The sequence below is a fragment of the Acomys minous genome, assembly GCF_964271855.1.
Source record: "Acomys minous genome assembly, chromosome: 9".
Classification (NCBI taxonomy): Eukaryota; Metazoa; Chordata; class Mammalia; order Rodentia; family Muridae; genus Acomys; species Acomys minous.
In genome coordinates this window covers 67620755-67640139 of record NC_140490.1, presented here as the reverse complement: position 1 = coordinate 67640139, position 19385 = coordinate 67620755, and the positions used below count along the sequence as shown (strand labels likewise).

Sequence of the window (19385 nt, the reverse complement as noted above, 5' to 3'; positions counted from 1 at the left end):
TAACAATAAATAATAAAAAGTAAAATAAAGAAGAGTAACAGGATACGATGTTGGAATATAGACACATCCTTGTGAACCTTCTAAAATCACACCTGGTCCTTCTGTTCCTGAGGTGTCCTTGGAGCAAGGAGAGAGGAAACCAGGGATCTGAGGGGAAGTGAAGGGATACAGTAGGTGGTCATGAGAAATTTGAGGAGGCTTTCAACTGTCTAGGCTCCACAACCCCTCTTTTTTGTTTTATTAGGAAAATTCCATGATGTGTCTGAGAAGACTCACTGGACCCCATTTCTTAACGCCAGCATTCATTACATCCGGGAGAACTACCCTCTGCCCTGGGAGAAGGTAGGCATTGCCTCTAGCACTGCACTGCCCACCGCTGTGCTCCAAGTTCTGCCATTCACTCCACTTGGAATCTCTGCTCTCCAGGCTGGGGTAGCTCACGGCTACTTGACTTGCAGTGCCGTGCACACTAGAGGGGACACAGCGATGCCAAATCACTACTTAAAGTTATTAGAGAAAAGTTTGGAGATTGCCACTTGGTCACTTTCCTTAAATGTAATGAATCTGAAAACCTTCCAAAAACACTACACAATATTTTAGAAAGTCCTATGTACTTTTCCATGACTAAAAGTTATGTAATTCACCTGCTTCTAAATCTTTGTTGAGTCTCAATAATGTAAATTGGTTCATGTTTGTTAAAGCCTTTTAGGGAATTGTCATAAGATAATCCAACACATAAGACCTGAATTTTTTTTTTTGGCCAGGACACAGAGAAGCTGGTAGCTTTCTTGTTTGGAGTCACCTCGCACATGGTAGCTGATATCAGCTGGCACAGCCTGGGTATTGAACAAGGATTCCTCAGGACAATGGGAGCTGTGAGTACATACTTCACACCACCCACACCCACACCCAAACCAGACTCAGGGTGGGGCGAGGGGCAGCTCACAGGTAGAGTGCTTGGTTAACATGCAACGCCCTGGGTTTAATCCCCAACTCTACAAACAAGACTGGATTATTTTAAAAGAAAAGGAAAACTTTTAAGTTATTCACATATCCTGTGGGAACAAGCCTTTTTATCCAAAGTGGCTTCTGGTCAGAGTCTTATCTGTTTAAAAATATTATTATTAATTCTTTTTATTGTTATAACCTTCAAAAACTCATATACAAAAACTAAATGGGCTGATGTGCCAGAAACAGGGGCAGAGGTGTCCCTGCAGTGCTTTTGAGACTGTGTGTCTGAATAAAGAAAGAAATGCCTGCCACTTGGCTCTGTTCAAAACTGACAGCTCTCAGATAGGGGTAACAACCCCTCCTAATGACTTAACTAAAAGACCCTACTGATTACTAGTTGTTTTATTTGACTTTTGGCATTAAAAAATATTTATTTATTTATTATGTATACAGTGCAAATTAGATCACATTATAGGTGGTTGTGAACCACCTTGTGGTTGCTGGGAATTGAACTCAGGACCTCTGGAAAAGCAGTCAGTGCTCCTAACCTCTAAGCCATCTCTCTAGCCTCCTTTTCGCATTTTTAAATTAAGATTTTAATCATTGCTTTTATTTTACGTGTATGAGTGTTTCGCCCGCCTGTATATCTGTGCACCATGTATACGCAATGCCTGCAGAGGCCAGAAGAGGGCGGCGGGTCCCCCTGGTACTAGAGTTTCAGACAGCTGTGAGTCATCATGTGGGTGCTGGGAATTAAACTCAGGTCCTCTGGAAGGGCAACCAGTGAACCAGTTCTCCATAGCATATCAAATAATACATCTCATCACATACACATATATATGTCAGTGTACCTTGTTCATGTTTATCCCTCTTCCACCCACTTTAGTTGCTATTAATTTTATTCTGTCGCCCCTGTAACCTTGGACTGCTTTGGAAAAGTTGTTCGCCCTAGAAAGACACAATTGTCTACAGCAGTCTTGTTACCCAGCTCAGCGGCCAACACAGCCAAGCGAGAGAATGTTAGTGCGAAGACCAAGTTCACAGTCCCCTGGGAGAGGCTGCCACCTCCCCTCAGCTTCTCCGACTTGGAGGGACATTCTGCACCACGGTCTGTGACATTCACTGTGTACTTCTCTTTGTTCCTCAGATTGATTTTCATGACTCCTACTCTGAGGCTCACTCAGCTGGTGACTTTGGTACTGTTTATTCACTTCTTTCATATGTCAATTGCTTTTCTTCCTTTATATGGTGTGTGTGTGTGTATGTGTGTGCGTGTATGTGTGTTTATATGTGAGTATGTGTGCTCTCATGTGAGCCACACTGTGCATGTGGGAAGGTAGAAGGACCACTATAGGAAATGGTTTCTTTCTGTGGGTTCTGGGAATTGAACTCAGGTTGCCAGGCTTACATACTGAGCCATCCTGCCAACCTTATATGCTAAGTATTTTTCTAATTTTAATGCTAAAGTTTATTTAGAGTATAACACAGCTCATTCAACACAGAGACATATTTCCTTTCTTTTCCTTCTTTCTCTCTTCTTTTTTTCTTTTCTTTTGTTTTTTTTATTGAGGCAGGGTTTCTCTGTGTAGCCCTGGCTGTCCTAGAACTCGCTCTGTAGTCTAGCATGGCTTTGAACTTAGAGATCCACCTGCCGCTGCCTCCAAATGCTGGGCTGAAGGGCGTGTGCCACCATGCCCAGCTACAGATGCGTATTTCTAAGTGGGTGTGTTAATGTATTTGTTTGCTCGAAAATATGTATTTATTATTAACATAATTTTATGAGAAATTTTTTGCTTATATGTTGGATTAAAATTCACCTGCTACATTAGTTATAGTCACCTGCATTTTAGCTTTCAATTGGTGAACTTATCATCTTTTTTCTTGTAATAATTCTCTTTAAATATAAAAGTTAGTATTTATTTGAAAGAACTTGTACGGTCTATCTTAAAATAAAATAAAATAAATTTAAAGCTGGTTGTGGTGGCACACACACCTATAATCCCAGCATTTTCGAGGCTGAGACAGGAGGATTACTGCAAGTTGAAGGCCAGTGTTGAGCACACAGTGAGTGCCAGGCTAGCCAGGCCTAGTCCTTGAAGCCCTGTTAAAACAAACAAACAAACAAACAAACAAACAAAAAAACAAACAGAATTCTTTTATTATATATATGATTCTTAATGTATACACTTCACTAGCTACGGTCTTTAATAGCTTCTTCTTCCTGATATACCTAGAACAGAGAAGGAGCCGCTGTGGGGATGTGGTGGAAGAAGGGGTTCGTCACTAACTCACAGACTGTAAATATTTCTTGCCATAGGAGGAGATGTGTTGAGCCAGTTTGAATTTAATTTCAATTACCTCTCACGGCGCTGGTAAGACCAACATTTTTTTAAATATATGATGCGAAAATGGCATTTGTGACTTGTTGCATTTGTTTTTTTAGTTTAATCCCTATTTCCCAATGGTTCGTCTTTTTCTCTGTGTAATTTCACCCTTCCTTCTGGATGCTAGGCAACTACTGTATTACCTTGCTAAGTGCCTACAATTTTTTTTACAGTGTTTAAAAGTTGGAGACAGGGTCTAACCTTGAGTCAGGTTAGCCTTGAACTCACTCGATAGCCCAGGAATGCTTTGACTTTGTGACCTGTTGCCACAACTTCTTAAGCAGCCTGGGTTACTGGCTTGTGTTACCAGTTCTGGCTTTTGTTAGTGTTTTGACTATATAGCTTCTGATCTCATCATTTTGTTAAATTACTTCTTAAATTGTGTTTGTGCACTTTGTAGTATGTAATTTCACTAAGGGTGTATTTTATTCTTTATTCCCTTTTTTTCATCTCAGTTTTTCAAGACAGGGTTTCTCTGTGTAGCACGGGCTGTCCTGGAACTTGCTGTGGCCTCAGACTTAGAGATCTGCCTGCCTCTGTCTCCTGAGTGCTGGGAGTACAGGCTGACTAGCAGAGTTTGTTAATCCATAGTAGCTGACTATATCTGTTTTTCTTGGTTATGTGTGCTTCTAATGTTTTTTTTTTTTTTAAGATTTATTTATTTAATATGTTCTGCCTGTACATACACCAGCATGCCAAAAGAGGGCACCAGATTTCATCACAGATGGTTGTGAGCCACTACTATGTGGTTGCTGGGAATTGAACTCAGGACCTTTGGAAGAACAGCCAGTGCTCTTAACCTCTGAACCATCTTTCCAGTCCCCTTCTGATGTCTTTTTAAAGAAATAGTCTACTTTCCTTTTTTTTTTTTTTTTTTCCTTTTTGCTTTTTCGAGACAGGGTCTCTCTGTGTAGCGTTGGTTGTCCTGGACTCACTTTGTAGACCAGGCTGGCCTCGAACTCACAGTGATTTACCTGCCTCTGCCTCCCAAGTACTGGGATTAAAGGCATGCACCACCATGCCCGGCCCGAAATAGTCTACTTTCAAGGCATGAGAATATTATATGAAATCTTCTAAAACCTTTATGGTTTAAAAAAAAGATTTATTTTTATTGTGTGTCTGTGTATTTATGTGTATGCTTTCCTGTGTGTGTAACACATGCAGTTGTTTGTTGAGGCCATAAGAGAGCTGGAGTTACAGGCGGTTGTGAGTCGCCTGATGTGGGGGTTAGGGAACCAAGCCTGGGTCTTCTGGGAGAGTAGAAAGACTTTTTACATTAATGTACCTGGGAATTTTTGTATAAGGTGAAGTACAAACTAACTTTACTTTTTCCATAGAGGTGGCTGAGTGTTCCAGAACCACTTTATTAATAATCTCTTTCCTCACTGGTCTGCAGCACTGCCTATGCGCTTTCCTTTTTCTTCTCTTGGCTGGAGTGACTGCTCAGGGGCACTGTTTCTTCCTATCTTTGCGACTTTATCGTAGGTCTGCTTCTAAAAGGGCAGAGCTTCCTATTTGTCTTCTGTCTTAGAGACCATTGAATTGTGAAGAGACACCATGAGCAAGATAACTTACAAAAGAAAGTATTTAAGGGGGATTGCAGGCTTGCTTACAGTTTCAGAGTCCATGACCATCATGGCATGTAGGCGTGGTGCAGGAGTGACAGCTGAGAGCTTACATCTGATCCACAAGCAGGAGGCAGACATGCGCGCACACACACACACACACACACACACAAATATAGACACACACACATACACACACAGAGACACACACATACACACAAACAGACACAGAGAGACACACACATACAGAGAGAGAGACAGACAGACAGACAGACACACACACACAGAGACACACAGAGACACACACATACACCGCTCCCACACAGAGACACACAGATACACACATACACCCCCCTCACACACAGACACACAGACATACATAGAAAAAGAAAGAGAGAGAGACAGACACAGAGACAGAGAGAGACACTGGGCCTAGACTGGGGACCAAACATTCCAGTCTACAAGCCTACGGGGGACATTCTCATTCAAACTATCTTTCTTCTTTTGTCTTGCTCTTTCAGATGAAATTTAAGGTCAGGTTGATGTGTTCCAGGAAAAACTTGTGGAAATTTTTATGAATGTTTATTCACTCTATAGAACAGCTCTGCCCTCAGCAGAGAGGCTTCTTTGTGCAGTGGATGAAGGTTAACACAGACACTCATAGCTGGTCAAAGTGTAGAGAGTAAGTGGCCGCGAAGTGACCAGTCATACACGGGACATCTGTATCACTCAACCCCAGGACTCAGGGACCTTCTCAGAAGAGGAGGTAGAAAGACTGTTTAGGATGAATACAGTCACGGACTCCTACCATCTGTGGCTGCCTGCATAAGAGCAACGGCATCCCAGTATGGAGGAGAGAGAGGGACTCATCACCTCCCAGTCAGAGCCGAGGAGTCTGGGAGGGGAGTTTGCTTTAGCAGTGTGGTCCCTAGGAGGCCGACCACACTGTGGTGGATGGCCCCATGTCCATGCTCTCTGCCATCAGAACCCTGTAGCCTCTGGGGTCTGACAGATGCTAGATTAGCAAAGCTGGCTCTCACCCTCGCTTGCCTTCCGAAGATTCCACTTTCTATTTGGGTTTGGACTTTGGAATTACTATTTTTTTTTATTTTGTTGTTAACTTAGTGATTCATTAAAGCAAATATTTTTGCCATTTCCTTTTTTCCCATTAAGCTATTTTTATTGAGAAGGTCACAGGTGCTCTTATGAGCTAAAAGGGGGCATCTTAAACGTTTTTTCTTTGTAAATACACACAAATCAAATTTTAACTCCTTTTTCATTTTTGTTTCTTTCATCTTATTATTGGAAATTGGCTTTATTGATTATTGTATTCTTGTTTATTCTGAGGATTTTGAAATTGAAGGAAAAATTATTCTATAAATCTGATTTTAAAATACTGTTCTCCTTCTAACTAAAATAAGTAATGTCTGTGAGCCAAAAGCTGGGCCTACAGTTCTTTCTCTGGTTTTTCCCTGTGCATCTAAAACAAGCACAGTGGAGCAGGGAGCCACATCTGGTGCTCCTTCCTGGGAGCCCAACACCCAGGAGGCTGAGGCAGAGGGATTGCTGCCAGTTTGAGGATAGCCTGGGCTATACAGTGAGTTCTAGTCCATACTTGGTTACAGAGTAAGATACTGTTTCAGAAACCCAAATGCACACCTGTCCCCTCCCATGCCTCCCCCATATACACACATACACACCAAAAACCCACAAACGCACGTCAGTGGTTCATGAGACTAATTTTCATGAACTCTGAAGGCACAAAATTGAACACTCTTTTTGAAACTTGATAATTTCTGATATTTAAATCTTTTTTTTATAAATATTTGACAAAAGCATCTGTTTCTTGTTCTGTATCGTAAGTGCCGTTGGTGAAGCTAAATAACCAAAGCTGGTAAAGACTGTTCATTATCTGACACATAAAATTGATCACGGGACCCTGGGAGTTTGTGTGTTCCTGCTGTTGTTACTGTTATCTTCAATTTCAGAACCCAACCATCTTTTTTTTTTTCCTTCATTTTAATGCGTTTCTCAGGTATGTGCCAATCAAAGACCTTCTGAGAATTTACGATAATCTCTATGGCCGACAAGTCATCACCAAGGATGTCATTGTTGACTGCACATACCTTCAGTTCTTGGAAATGTGAGTGTGAGCCAGAGGGACGTTAGCACTGCCTCATGGGGGCTTCCTGAGCACCCTTGTCCACATTTCCCGTTCCAGGGGTTCATTTCGAATTCATGGCGTTTGCTTCTGTAAAGGCAGTTGAAGGATAGAGGGCACACGCAGCTGGAGCTGTGTCTTCATTACCTGCTTCATTTCTTCCCCCTTCTGGAAACTGCGGCTCATAAAGATTCTTATTTGTGTTGCAGGCATGGGGAGATGCTAGCCGTTTCCAAGGTAAAGGCGTGCTTTTCCTGAATCTTGGCTAAAGGGTTGTGTGTAGACAGTGCCATGCCTTACTCCTCCTGCCTTCTGCCTCAGCTCTACTCCACGTACTCCACGAAGTCCCCATTTCTGGTAGAACAGTTCCAAGAGTACTTCCTCGGAGGACTGGATGACATGGCCTTCTGGTCCACCAACATCTACCGTCTGACCAGCTTTATGCTGGAGAACGGGACCAGGTGAGTTTTGCCTTGCTGTGTTCCCCACACGACCTTCATCATTTTCAGCAAAAAAAATGAAGCAAAAAAAAAAAAAAATCAAAGGAAACCAACCTCAGAAGTGTTGTCTTAACCCATGCAGGGGGAAAACAATGGAAACTATGTCCTCTCTTAAATCTGACTGGGGGACGTTTGGTTGACTTGGTAAGTGCCTCTCAAGTTTGAGGCATGGAGGGACAGATAGGCAGACATGGCAGATCTGGGGATCACTGAGAAGTAGGTCACATATTCCTGCCCCATCCTCCAAAGCCAAGTCACGCACAGGCTCCGGAGGAAATCTGATGGCGAGCACCAATGAGATTGCTGCTTAGCCTCTTCCGGGCGCTAATCACCTTCATTTTGTTATGTTCAAGGTGAGAGCTACTCAGAGGCCAAACATAATCAGAGCAAACAGAAAGCAGATCTTTAGGAAGAACTGCCCCTACTGTCCTGGGAGGCCACTGTTGCTCAGAGGATCCGCATACCCTCAGTCTTGGGTGCACAGCTCCCCCAGCTGAGCTGCTGGCTTGTTGGGGGTAAGCAGGGTAGGAACCTTAGATGCCTGCTCCTGCTGCACGGAGAGGGTGGTGCTGGGAGTGTGACTGAACCAGCAGGGTAGGAAAGCAGGCTCTTTGCGCAAGAGCTACACCCCAGAGCTGGTTCCAGGTCAGGAACTAGGGAGCGTGGGTGTTGGTAAGTTGGAGTGCCCACAGAGTTGCATCTCCAGAATGTTATGCAATGTGTTCTTTAAAAACCTTTGCAGTGTTTTACACATTGTTAATCATAATTACACAGTACGGATTTGAAGCGAAATTCTCCTTAGTGCTAAGATTGACTTCAGCTTAGTCCATAGCAAACTTCCTTGAAAGACTCAATGACTGATGACTTGGTAGGGTTAGTAATCTAATATAAATCCTATGTAATTTAATTTGTGAGTGTGTGTGTATACCATGCATCTATGTGTGTATGCATGTGGAGATCTGAGGCTGATGCAGGTGTCTTCCCCTTACACCTTGTGACAGGGTCCTTTGCTGAATGCTGAGCTCTCTTATTGCAAATGGTCAGACTTGCTAGCTCACTCAGAGATCGCCCGTCTCCATCTTCTGAGCACTGAAATTTCAGGATGGTTGCCATGCCTACCTTTCATTTATGTGATTTCTGGGGACTCAAATCTTGGCCCTCATACTTGCACAGCAAGCGTTCTACTCTCTGAGGGATCTTCCCAGCTCCCAAATCTTATTTTAATAATGAGCAAAATCTTAAGTCAGATTCCTAAGCCCTCGCAATGGTGGTGGTGGTGGTAGTGGTGGTGGTGATGGTGTGTGTGTGTGTGTGTGTGTGTGTGTGTGTGTGTGTGTGTGTGCATATGTACACATAGAGGCCAGGGGACTAACATTCCTCAAGTGCTCTTACTTTGTTTTGTGAGGCAGGTCTGTCATTGATCTGGAGCTTGGTGATTAGGCTAGGCAGGCTGGCCATTGAGCTCCAGAGGTCTGCCTAATGGTGCAGGCCACCCTGCTGTCGAGGAGTGACTCAGTCGTCTTCCAAGCTTGGGTGAGAGTGGTTAGTGCATGCCAGCCTAGATGTAGAAAGGGTAGGGTTTGGAATTACAGACACCTCCTTCTCAGCACTGAGCTCCGTGTCTCCACTTGCTAACCCTCCTAAGCCCTCACTTCCTGTTAAATGGGGACACTCATCATTCCATTACTTACGAGGGTGTGAGGAGTCAGTGAGAACCCTCATGCAGAGGGTTTAATATGCAGCGAGTGCTCAATACATGGTGGCACCATTATCAGGGCTGCTATTAGGTAGGAATTTATATCGGCAGAACTCAGAATGCCCAGTCACAGTAGAATGAGTAACCTCTCTCCGTCTTTCTCTCTCTCTCTACCACATGCAACAATTCCACTCTCATTTTTGGGTGATTTTGGACTACTTCTATACACAGCTAAGGAAAGACAGGAAGATGCAACAGAGGAGCACAGTTCTTGTCTCTGTTCTAATTTGTCAACACATGAAACTTCCTAAATTGATCACATACATATATACACACACAAATATACAAACACGCACACACAGAGAAAGAGAGAGACAGAGAGAGAGAGAGGCAGAGAGAGATATCAGAGTTTATGGAAAATTTAGAGAAGGCTCTAGAAACAAAAAAATTACAAAAGAAGAAATGCATTATTTTATTAACCAGCATCCCTTCAACTCACTAAGAGTGCTTACCGTTTAAAGTGCATTCTTGTTATTTGAAGCATACAGTAGGCTTTCCTGAAGAAACACTGAGATGGTGGTTAGGCCCCAGCCAGAGCTCCACCCACCTCAAGAAGGAGCTGAGGGTTTAGTTGTGTGTGTGTGTGTGTGTGTGTGTGTGTGTGTGTGTGCGCGCGCGCGCATGCGCGTGCTTGCCATGTCATCTTCTGACTCCCAGCAGAGGAGCAGGAGGACTTAAAGAGAAAACCTTTCCTCAGCTCAGAGCTGCCACGATGGAGAGATGGAATTACATCATCTGTAGGGAAATGCCGCTGAACATGACCATATTAGCTAAAATAAGCCAGACTCAGAACGTCAAGTTTTCTCTCACACGCAGAACCTAGAAAGCACAAACACCATGCTCATTAGGAGGAGAAGTAGGGCTTGTGAGAGGGGAGACGGAAGCAGGTAGAGAGGGACGGGATGGTGACTGTGGCTTCAGTACATGATATATGGGAATTAACATGGCATTGAGAAATCACTCACTTGATAATGAACAGATCCTCCAAAAGTGAAGGGATGGGATGTAGCTCAGTTGGTGGAATGGATACGGGTCTGGTCTAAGAGAAACACTGATGGGGAGATGATGAAAGCTTGCTCTCAGCTCCTTCTCATTCCCTTCCCCCCGGCTCCCTTCCCAGAACTGGTTTCCCCCTGGCTGTAAAGCCCTCACTCACACTTCTAGTCTCCTCCGGTGGCCTCCATAAATTCCCTTCAAAGTCCTGTTCCTTCCACAACGTCCACACCCACTCCCATGAAGTCTCTTACGGAATGAGGGCATCCCTTACATTTTCCAAACACTTATCACTTATAAGAGAGATACCCGTGATCATATGGTGGGGGAGGAGGTCTCCTTCTGTCACAGCCCTAGGGGAGGGGAATAGAGTGAAGGAGGGAGGGGGGGCAACAGGAAGATACAAATGAGGGGGTAATAATTGGTATGTAATCTGAATAAATTATTTAAATAAAATAAAAAAAAGAAAAGAACCATGGAGGGAGAGAGAGAGAGAGAGAGAGAGAGAGAGAGAGAGAGAGAGAGAGAGAGACCTGATTTCCTATGTAATAATTGAATTTGCAGGGTTTAATGAGGGAATCAAATTGCACTCTGTAGGTCTGTTTGGTGTAACTGGCATAACTGGGAAAAGATGCAGTTTGTATCATATTCTCAGACTCTGGGCATTTCCTGTTTGCCTGTAAGCTTGGCAGAGGAGCCGGGAGGGCGGAGGAAGGCTTGGCTAGAAAGACTTAGGCTTTCTATCCAAATGGCCAGGCAATGGAACTCTTTGAGCCTATGAGCGTGGTCTAAATGTGACTCCATGGCCCGATGGATAGTGCACTGGACGTAAGCGATAAGAGTGGCTAAAAGTACTGGTTCCTTGTCAGCATCATGTGTGGAGGGAAGGAAGAACAGCGCCTGACGCCTTCCATTGTTTTCCAGTGCCTGCTACCTGCCTGAGAACCCTCTGTTCATCTCCTGTGATGGCCAGAGGAAGCCCACCCCCAGGTAAGTGGGTCCAGAGGCGTGCCTTCCTAGGACGGCTGCCCGGGAGAGGGGGCAGCATGGGGATTTCAGGCAGACAAGTTGTAGGCTCCTGTTTTAGTGGAGCCATTTACAGCCAGGTGGCCTTTAAGCACACTGGCAATTTTTTTTTTAAAAAAGATTGATTTATTTATTATGTATACAGTGTTCTGCCTGCATATGTGCCTGCATGACAGAAGAGGGCATTAGATCACCTTATAAATGGTTGTGAGCCACCATGTAGTTGCTGGGAATTGAATTCAGGACCTCCGAAGACCAGTCAGTCCTCTTAACCTCTGAACCATCTCTCCATCCCCTGTTGTTTTATTTTTTTTATTTATTTAATTTTATTTTATTTTATTTTATTTTTTGAGACAGGGTGTGTAGGTCTCAGCTCACCCTTGGGTCCGGGCCCACTCCCGGAGGGTGCTGCTTTCCTCTGCCCTTCAGCCTGCGTCTTGATGTCATCCCTGTTTGTTTGTGTATCTGTGTATGTGTCAGGGGAAGGGGACAGTAGCTCACAGCTATCCCCAACTCCAGTTCTAGGGGCTCTGGCCCCTTTTCTGATCTCCACAGGCAAAACCAGGCGAACAACAGCCTGGCGGGTCCCTCATGTCTTCAATCCCAGCACTCGGGAGGCAGAGGCAGGTGGATTTCTGTGAGTTAGGGGCCAGTCTGGTCTACAAAGAGAGTCCAGGACAGTCAGGCGAATGTTTTTAAGCCACAAATCTTTCTGATAATGAAGGAAATCTATCTACCGTCCTGGAATAGCAGCATGCACTACAGATGATAGGGGCAGGTGCAGGGCGGATACACACAGTGAGCTGCTCACTCAATGGTCACTGGTACTCTCATGATTATCACCATTGTTATTGTGATTTATGAACCTTACCTAGATTCCATCCTTAAACAGCATTTTCCTGACGAGGTGGACAGCCGTGTGCTGTGGAAATTTCTGAGGAACAGGCCTCCTTTATATGGGTGGAGGTGGCACCTCCTGCTGGAGCAGGTACTAGTCTCCAGTTCATGCTGTTTTCAATAGGAAGGGACAGCTTTTGTTATTAATAAATTAAAACAATAACATAAATAGTAATACCTGGAGCCAGTCATTGAGCCAGGAGCTCAGGGCACGCAGACTGACAGCCGACTGGGCACTGAAGATGTCATTGTAAATATTGCTGAGCATTAGAGAAAGGAGGGATAGCTTCTCCGGGAATGCACCATGGTGGCCCAACCAGGGCCCAGCAGAGGAGTTTCTTTGCACAATCAGTGAGATATTTAAGAGAAAAAAAAATCACAAAATATTCTAGACGTTAAAGTGAAGGTGCTGGGCGGTGGTGGTGGATGCCTTTAATCTCAGTGCTTGGAAGGCAGAGGCGGGTGGATTGCTGTGAGTTCGAGGCCAGCCTGGTCTGCAAAGCCAGTCCAGGACAGCCAAGGCTACACAGAGAAACCCTGTCTCAAAAAACAAAACAAAACAAAACAAAACAAAACAAAAAAGTGAGGGCTTTTTCTGGAAAGATCCTAGGGAGATTTAGTGCATTTTGAGAATTAAAAGGTGAAGGGAGGGGTTCCTCCAAGGCTTTGTTGTTTAATTCATTTAAAATAAGCAAGTCTGGTTAATGCTTTAACAACAACAGCAATAGCAAAGCATCTTTAGGCTGAGCTTGCTGTCTGTGGCTATCAGAACCCCTCCTCCTCTGGCACCTCCCCTGGGGTCTGATCTTCCCTAACCCTTAAGCATTCTGAAGCCTGAGGCCTCTTCCAGGCACCTGTGGTGCAGGCTGCCTAAGATGTGTGATTTTTTTTTTTTAAAACAGCGTCTCATGTAGTTCAGGCTGGCCTTTAACTCACTGTGTAGCTCAGGCTGGCTCTGAACTCCTAATTTTCCTATCTGTACCCCTGAAATGCTAGGGTCATGGGTGTGTGCCACTGTACCCAGTTACCTAGTTCAAGATCTCTGAACTAGGAAGTTTACTCACTTAATTTTTTTTTTTGAGACAGGGTTTCTTTGTGTAGCTTGGCTGGCCTGGAACTCGCTATGTAGACCAGGGTGGACTTGAACTTATAAAGCTCTGCCTGCCTCTGCCACCCAAATGCTGGGATTAAAGGTATATGCCATCATAGTCTGGCTGGAAATTATATTTTAATTTGATAGCTAGTTATAGGATATGTCTTTATGGATGAGTCAGTCTGTCTATATGCTGCCATCCTAAGTAGGTAGAGCACTGTCTTGACCTCTTCAGTAAAATTTTGCACTACATTCATTTATGGTATGGTTTTCAAGAAGTACTTTTACTCCTACTGTGAGCTCTGAGACCATAGGAAATCCTACTTTTTTTCTCCTTCTTTCTGGTGCTAGGTGTTGAACTCAGGGTCCATGCATATGCCAAACACACACTCTGCTAAAACCACTGAAATATTAAGTTTTGTAAGGGCTGCCTTCTAAGCCTCAGAATTACACTCACCCAAAAGACTGTATGGAGCAAAACTTTTTTTCTAAAATCATGTTTTCTATCTCTTCAACTTGTTGATGCTACAATCTCAGTATCTCAGGCAGCATTAACATGTTTGATCGTTTTATTCTTCTCTTTTCAGCAGCTCAAAAGTGCAGAAAAATGATTTTCACAGGAACCTGGCCGTGCCCATAAGTAAAGACATCAGGAAAAACCTGAACTACACAGAGAGAGGCGTGTTCTACAGCACAGTCTCCTGGGCCCCGGTGAGAACTTGTTATTATCAGTGAAGGAGGGTGGACCACTTCTTGGGACAGCCTGCTTGGAGAGTCCTTGCGTGGTGTTGTCTATACAGCTATCTGGGTTTGTGCCAGGCCATAGAGAGTGTCCTTGGTTTTTAAATACGGTGTATTCTAGAGATGCCGTAAACATGAATGTGGGTCAGTGAAAGGGGCTGTGGACATGTAGGCCCGTCCTGCTTTGACCTTAGGCAAGTACTCCCTACACAGTCCCATGCCGACACATACCATTGCATGTGAAACTAAGTGGTTTGCATGCAGTCTGCTGGCAAGACAATAGTAGGAAGACAGGAGGCATGTTGCCTGCCTGCAGGTCCTTACACCACCAGTGCTTGCCCTGATCCTGGGCTGGCTGGCCTGCCTCCGTGTTCTCAGATGGAACTGCTTTGCTGCACTTCGCTGGAGCCTGTGAAGTCTTCTTTGGTTTTTATGTCACCCTTTGGTGAATTTAGTGGTGACTTTGGTGCTCCTTTAACTTGGATGGATCAAGGGTTTATTCCACTTGCTAAGGATCACCCTGGTTTGTGCTTGTGCCTTTGTAGTCAGCACTTTAAGACAATTAGGCAGTTCAATGTGGTGCCCCTGATGGTGATCCCACCACTTGGGATGCTGAGGCAGGAGGACTACTGTGAGTTGAGACCAGCCTTCGCTATCGAATGAGATGCTGTCTCTAGACAAAAAACAAAAACAAAACAAAACAAAAAAACAGAACTAAATAAATGAAAAGGGGAAGTTTAGAATTCCAAGCATGGCGGCCAATTGTCCCCAAATTCCCTGCCACAGGCTTCCAGCTCTCCTAAGGTCCTCTCCTGTCCCTCAGGTACCTTGAGAGTCAAAGCAAATAGCATCTCACTATGGGTGTGGCTTAAAGCAGTGGTTCTCAACCTTCCTAACGCTGTGACCCTTTAATATGGTTCCTCCTGTTGTAGTGAGCCCAAAGGTAAAACTATTTTTGTTGCTCCTTCATAACTGTAATTTTGCTACTGTTATGAATCATAGTGCAAATACTTCTGGAGTAAAGGTTTGCCAAAGGGATTGCAGCCAACATGCTTAGAGGGTGAGGATTTTTGGAATCCAGGTATTGTTTCAATTCATCTGTTTGAGGAAAAGGAGCCATCAATTTACAAACATAATTCAGGTTCTAGGTTAAACAGGTTTGCCTTTCCTAAAATTTGGTCTGTAAAAATTCTCTTGTTGGCCAGGCATGCCTTTAGTCTTGGGAAGCAGTGTCAGGAAGCTCCTCATGAGTTCAAGGCCAGCATGGTCTACACAGTGAATTCTAGGCCAAAAGAGCCTGTCAGTGAGATCACGTCTAAAAGGAACACATCTTTTGCTGGGCTTGAGTCTTCAAATCAATGCAGACCTCTGGCTTTGAGGAGCTCCTAGCTGACTCATCCTCTGTAGGCCACCCTCTCAGTTTTATTTGTCGGCCCTTGTGACTCATTTTATTCTCTCAGAGTGTCACTCAAAACAACCTTTCATTTCAGGAATCCATAGCCTTTGTGTACCAGACTCTGGAAAAGAACCTAAGGACCATGTTTATGGGCAGCTCCCAGACTTCTCTGAAGCATGTCTCCAGCCCTTCTGCCTCCTACTTCCTGTCTGTCCCCTATGCCAGGCTTGGCTGGTAAGCATGGGCTCATTAGACTGGGAATGCTGTATCCCATGCAGACCTTTTGCAGCTTTCGGCTGCCTCCATTTGTGTTAGCCAGTCACAAGGGTCTGTAAACCTTACTGTCTCTGTATTTTAGAAGAAATCAGGACACAGAAAAAATGGATTTATTCCAAGTTTGGGAGAACTGGGGATAGAAAGAAATCCAATTTCCTCCCTACTGAGCAGTTGGCTATCTTACTGTTACAGAAGGCTGAGGGACAAGGCTGGACCATTAGTTAGCTGAACTATAAAGCATGGGGACAAGGCTGGACCATTAGTCAGTTGAACTATAAAGCATGGGGACAAGGCTGGACCATTAGTCAGTTGAACTATAAAGCATGGGGGACAAAGCTGGACCATTAGTCAGTTGAACTATAAAGCATGGGGACAAGGCTGGACCATTAGTCAGTTGAACTAGAAAGCATGGTTCTGATCCTCTCCTTGGGAAAGTGGACCTGGGCCTCAAGTTGCCTCCATTTTGTTAGAGACTTTGTGTCCAAGTCTAGACTTAGGAAAAATGGGGTCTGTCTTGGCTTGTTTTCCACTGCTGTGATAAAACACCATGATTAAAAGCAATGTGGGGAGGAAAGCGTGTGCCTGGATTACATGCCCAGAACATAGTCCATCATCTGGGAAAACTCTGGCATGCAGGCGTACATGCAGGCAGAGCACTGTATACATAATAAATACATCTTTTTAAAAAAGGAAAAGATAAAGAGAATGCCTCCTAGACAATCTGATGAATGCATTCTTCTCAACTGAAGTTCCCTCTTTCCAGATGAACCCTGGCTGTGTCAAGTTGACAATAAACTAACCAGCACCATGATCCAAGAACACAGGTTCAGGTCACTCCAAATACTGTGTTCCAATGTATTAATAATTTCATGAAGTTTTTATAGTGATATAACAAAGAGAATTATAAATCAAGACACTTTAAAAATATGTTAGTGGGGCCAGGCATTGCAGCACACTACCTGTATCAGCACACCAGAGGCAGAGGCAGGAGGATCCCTCCAAGTCTAGGACCAGCCTGGTCTACATAGTCAGTTCCAGGTTAGCTGAGTGTACATAGGGAGACCCTGTCTCAAAACAAACAAACAAACAAACAAACGAGATATATTGGTGAGAACACCAAGCAGCCCGGTTAGAGTACAGGCCTCAGATGCATCCATAACTTTCTTAGCTTTGGGGTTGGCTATAGCTGGGGGTCTGGTGATGCATCCCCCCAAAATTTCTCTGATCATCTCAAGGATCTGAGGTCAGACACAGATGGGCAGTGAACGGCCACTGAGATGCCAAAGACAGTCCAAGATAAGTTGGCCCTGGATTTGCAGCATTCCAACTCTCCACAGTCAGGAACTTCCGGTCAACCTTGTAGAATCTTTAATACAGGCGTGGCCTTTTCCCACCTTAGGAATATCAGTTCACACACTAAGCATGTTAGCCACCTAATTTAATGCCATAAGAACTGGGTTGTGTCAGCAGGGTAGAAACAGACCGTGTATTTGATTAGGAAACAATGAGCCAAACAGGCCAACCCTGGGTCTCAGTGGCTGCTTGTAGGACACACGGCTCTATGAGGCAGCTCTTTTCCTCTCGTGGTTCTGTGTTCCAGAAAGGCCCAGATGCCTCTAGGTATCCATTTTTCTTTTGTATCCCCTGGGTGTAGAGTGACTGTTACAAATGATACAGTCCCCGACCCCCCAAGAGAATGTTCCCAGAAGTCGTGCAGAATGGTAGCGTCAGCTGGGAAAGCTAAATTGCTGAGTCCTAGAGAGGAGAGCAAGCAGTGTTACTGAAGCCCTCAGCCCTCTTCCTCTCTCAGGGTCATGGCCTCAGCTGACCTCAACCAGGATGGACATGGTGACCTCGTGGTGGGCGCACCGGGCTACAGCCACCCTGGCCGCTTCCAGATTGGGCGGGTGTACATCATCTACGGCAACGACCTGGGCCTGCCCCCCATCGACCTGGACCTAGACAAAGAGGCCCACGGCATCCTGGAGGGCTTCCAGGTGAGACCCCCTGCCACATCTTTCCCCTCTCAGGGGTGAGTAAGCCACTGTTGACATCCTGGAATGTGTTCACTGGTTTTGCTTTGCTGATCCTGGGGATTAAATCCAGGGCTTCAAGCACGTCGGGCAAGCGCTTTACCACTGAGCCTGCCTAACCCTCACTCTGGCTCCTAGAAAAATGCTCTTTTGCTGAGTCCTGATCCCAGCTCTTCAATGGGGGTACTAGGCAAACACCCTATCAGTGGGCACCTCCCACACCTGGAGGGTCACGGGTCGGCACTGAGCCATGATAGCAGCCCTTCTCATGCGGAGTCTAGTGCTCTACCACTGAGCCACACTCAGTCTTCTCACTGATGGAGTCTGAACAGGTGTTATATCACTGAGCACCCCCTCAACCTATTGCTGGAAGATTCTAGACCAACATTCTACCCCTTAGTCACACTCTCGGCCCTGCACTGGGGGATTCTAGGCAGGTGCTCTGTCACTGAGCCATGTTCCCAGCCCCTTTATGGGAGGGTTTCTAGGGTAGCACTCTACTGCTAAGCCACTGCCCCCAGTCTTACATGATACATTTTGAGGCAAGTTCTTCATCTGAGTCACTAGTGAGAATAATTATAGTAGCAAACAGTTGGCAGCCTTACACACATGCAGTGCCTTTCATCGTTAGCGGTGCCTTTGTTTCACTGATCTCAATTTGTTACTATTTGTGAGTATGAAATGCAGCGCCTTTGCAAAACATGCATGTTATTTACAATGGCTTCAAGTGGACATTTGGGATTTGATTTCTTTTCTCTTTTGAGAGACAGGGTCTCACACTTTAGCCCAGGCTGTCCTAGAATTCACTATGTAGCACAGGCAGGCCTTGAACTCCTTAGCGCCTGTTCTTCGAAGCCCTGGGGTTGCGGTGTGAAGAGCTGCAGTTTCTTGACGATGCGGTGTAGTGGTGAAGGTAGAGTGTCTGTATGCTCTTCACCACTTCCCCTGTGCTACCATCTTCTATAATTATGGGATGTTTGTCAAAGTAAAAGCTGCCATGGGCCCACCCCCGAGCTCCATCCAGGCTTTGATTAGATCGCATTGCTTTGCTTTGCATGGTTGTTTATCACCAGGGAAACCTCATAGTCACTATTTATGCTCATCACTGAATCAGTCTGTTTATTCTTCTTGGAATACTTAGGGCCCTGGAGGGCTTTGCAGACACAGAAGCCATCAGCCATTTTAGTAGCAAGGAGAGACATCAGAGCCTCACTGCTAGTCATGAGAGAGGCTTTGATGGCATTGGCCTGGCCCTGGATTGCTGAGTGTCAAGTGCCCTGGGATTAGGAACCCAGATTTGGGGAGGGGGCTGATAGTGGCTGTCTGACTGCACAAGCCACTGTAGGCTCAATTTTCTTAACAAATATATTTTATTACGAACTTAAAAACTGAGAGTACCTCACTTATAACCCGACTAACCCAAACAATAGAAAAAGGAGATTAAATAATACAATAATGAAACTGTAAGGATATCAGTTCCAAGGAACGATTCTCCTGGCATAATCAGCAGGATTTCTTCTGCTGGAACCTGGAGCAACCAAAACCTGGAACCTTAGCCGGAGCCCAGAGCCCCGAAGCCTTCCCTCGAGTGGTTCTCTCTAGGAGCATCTCCA

General features: G+C 44.9%; 1 protein-coding gene across 5 annotated transcripts in view; it reads left to right on the top strand.

Annotated features, from left to right (window-relative positions):
• The window catches only part of GPLD1 (glycosylphosphatidylinositol specific phospholipase D1), a 49182-nt gene that overhangs the window by 15888 nt on the left and 13909 nt on the right, over window positions 1-19385 (top strand). For 4 of the 5 annotated variants that reach the window (XM_084794046.1, XM_084794048.1, XM_084794045.1 and 1 more), the window contains 11 exons: window positions 245-342; window positions 765-875; window positions 2099-2147; window positions 3269-3323; window positions 6936-7043; window positions 7271-7298; window positions 7383-7522; window positions 11235-11300; window positions 13914-14037; window positions 15558-15697; window positions 17550-17736. In XM_084794046.1, the coding sequence (XP_084650172.1) occupies window positions 245-342; window positions 765-875; window positions 2099-2147; window positions 3269-3323; window positions 6936-7043; window positions 7271-7298; window positions 7383-7522; window positions 11235-11300; window positions 13914-14037; window positions 15558-15697; window positions 17550-17736 (1106 nt within the window). The remainder of the gene's footprint in view (window positions 1-244; window positions 343-764; window positions 876-2098; window positions 2148-3268; window positions 3324-6935; window positions 7044-7270; window positions 7299-7382; window positions 7523-11234; window positions 11301-13913; window positions 14038-15557; window positions 15698-17549; window positions 17737-19385) is intronic. The other variant, XM_084794049.1, reaches the window with a different exon arrangement.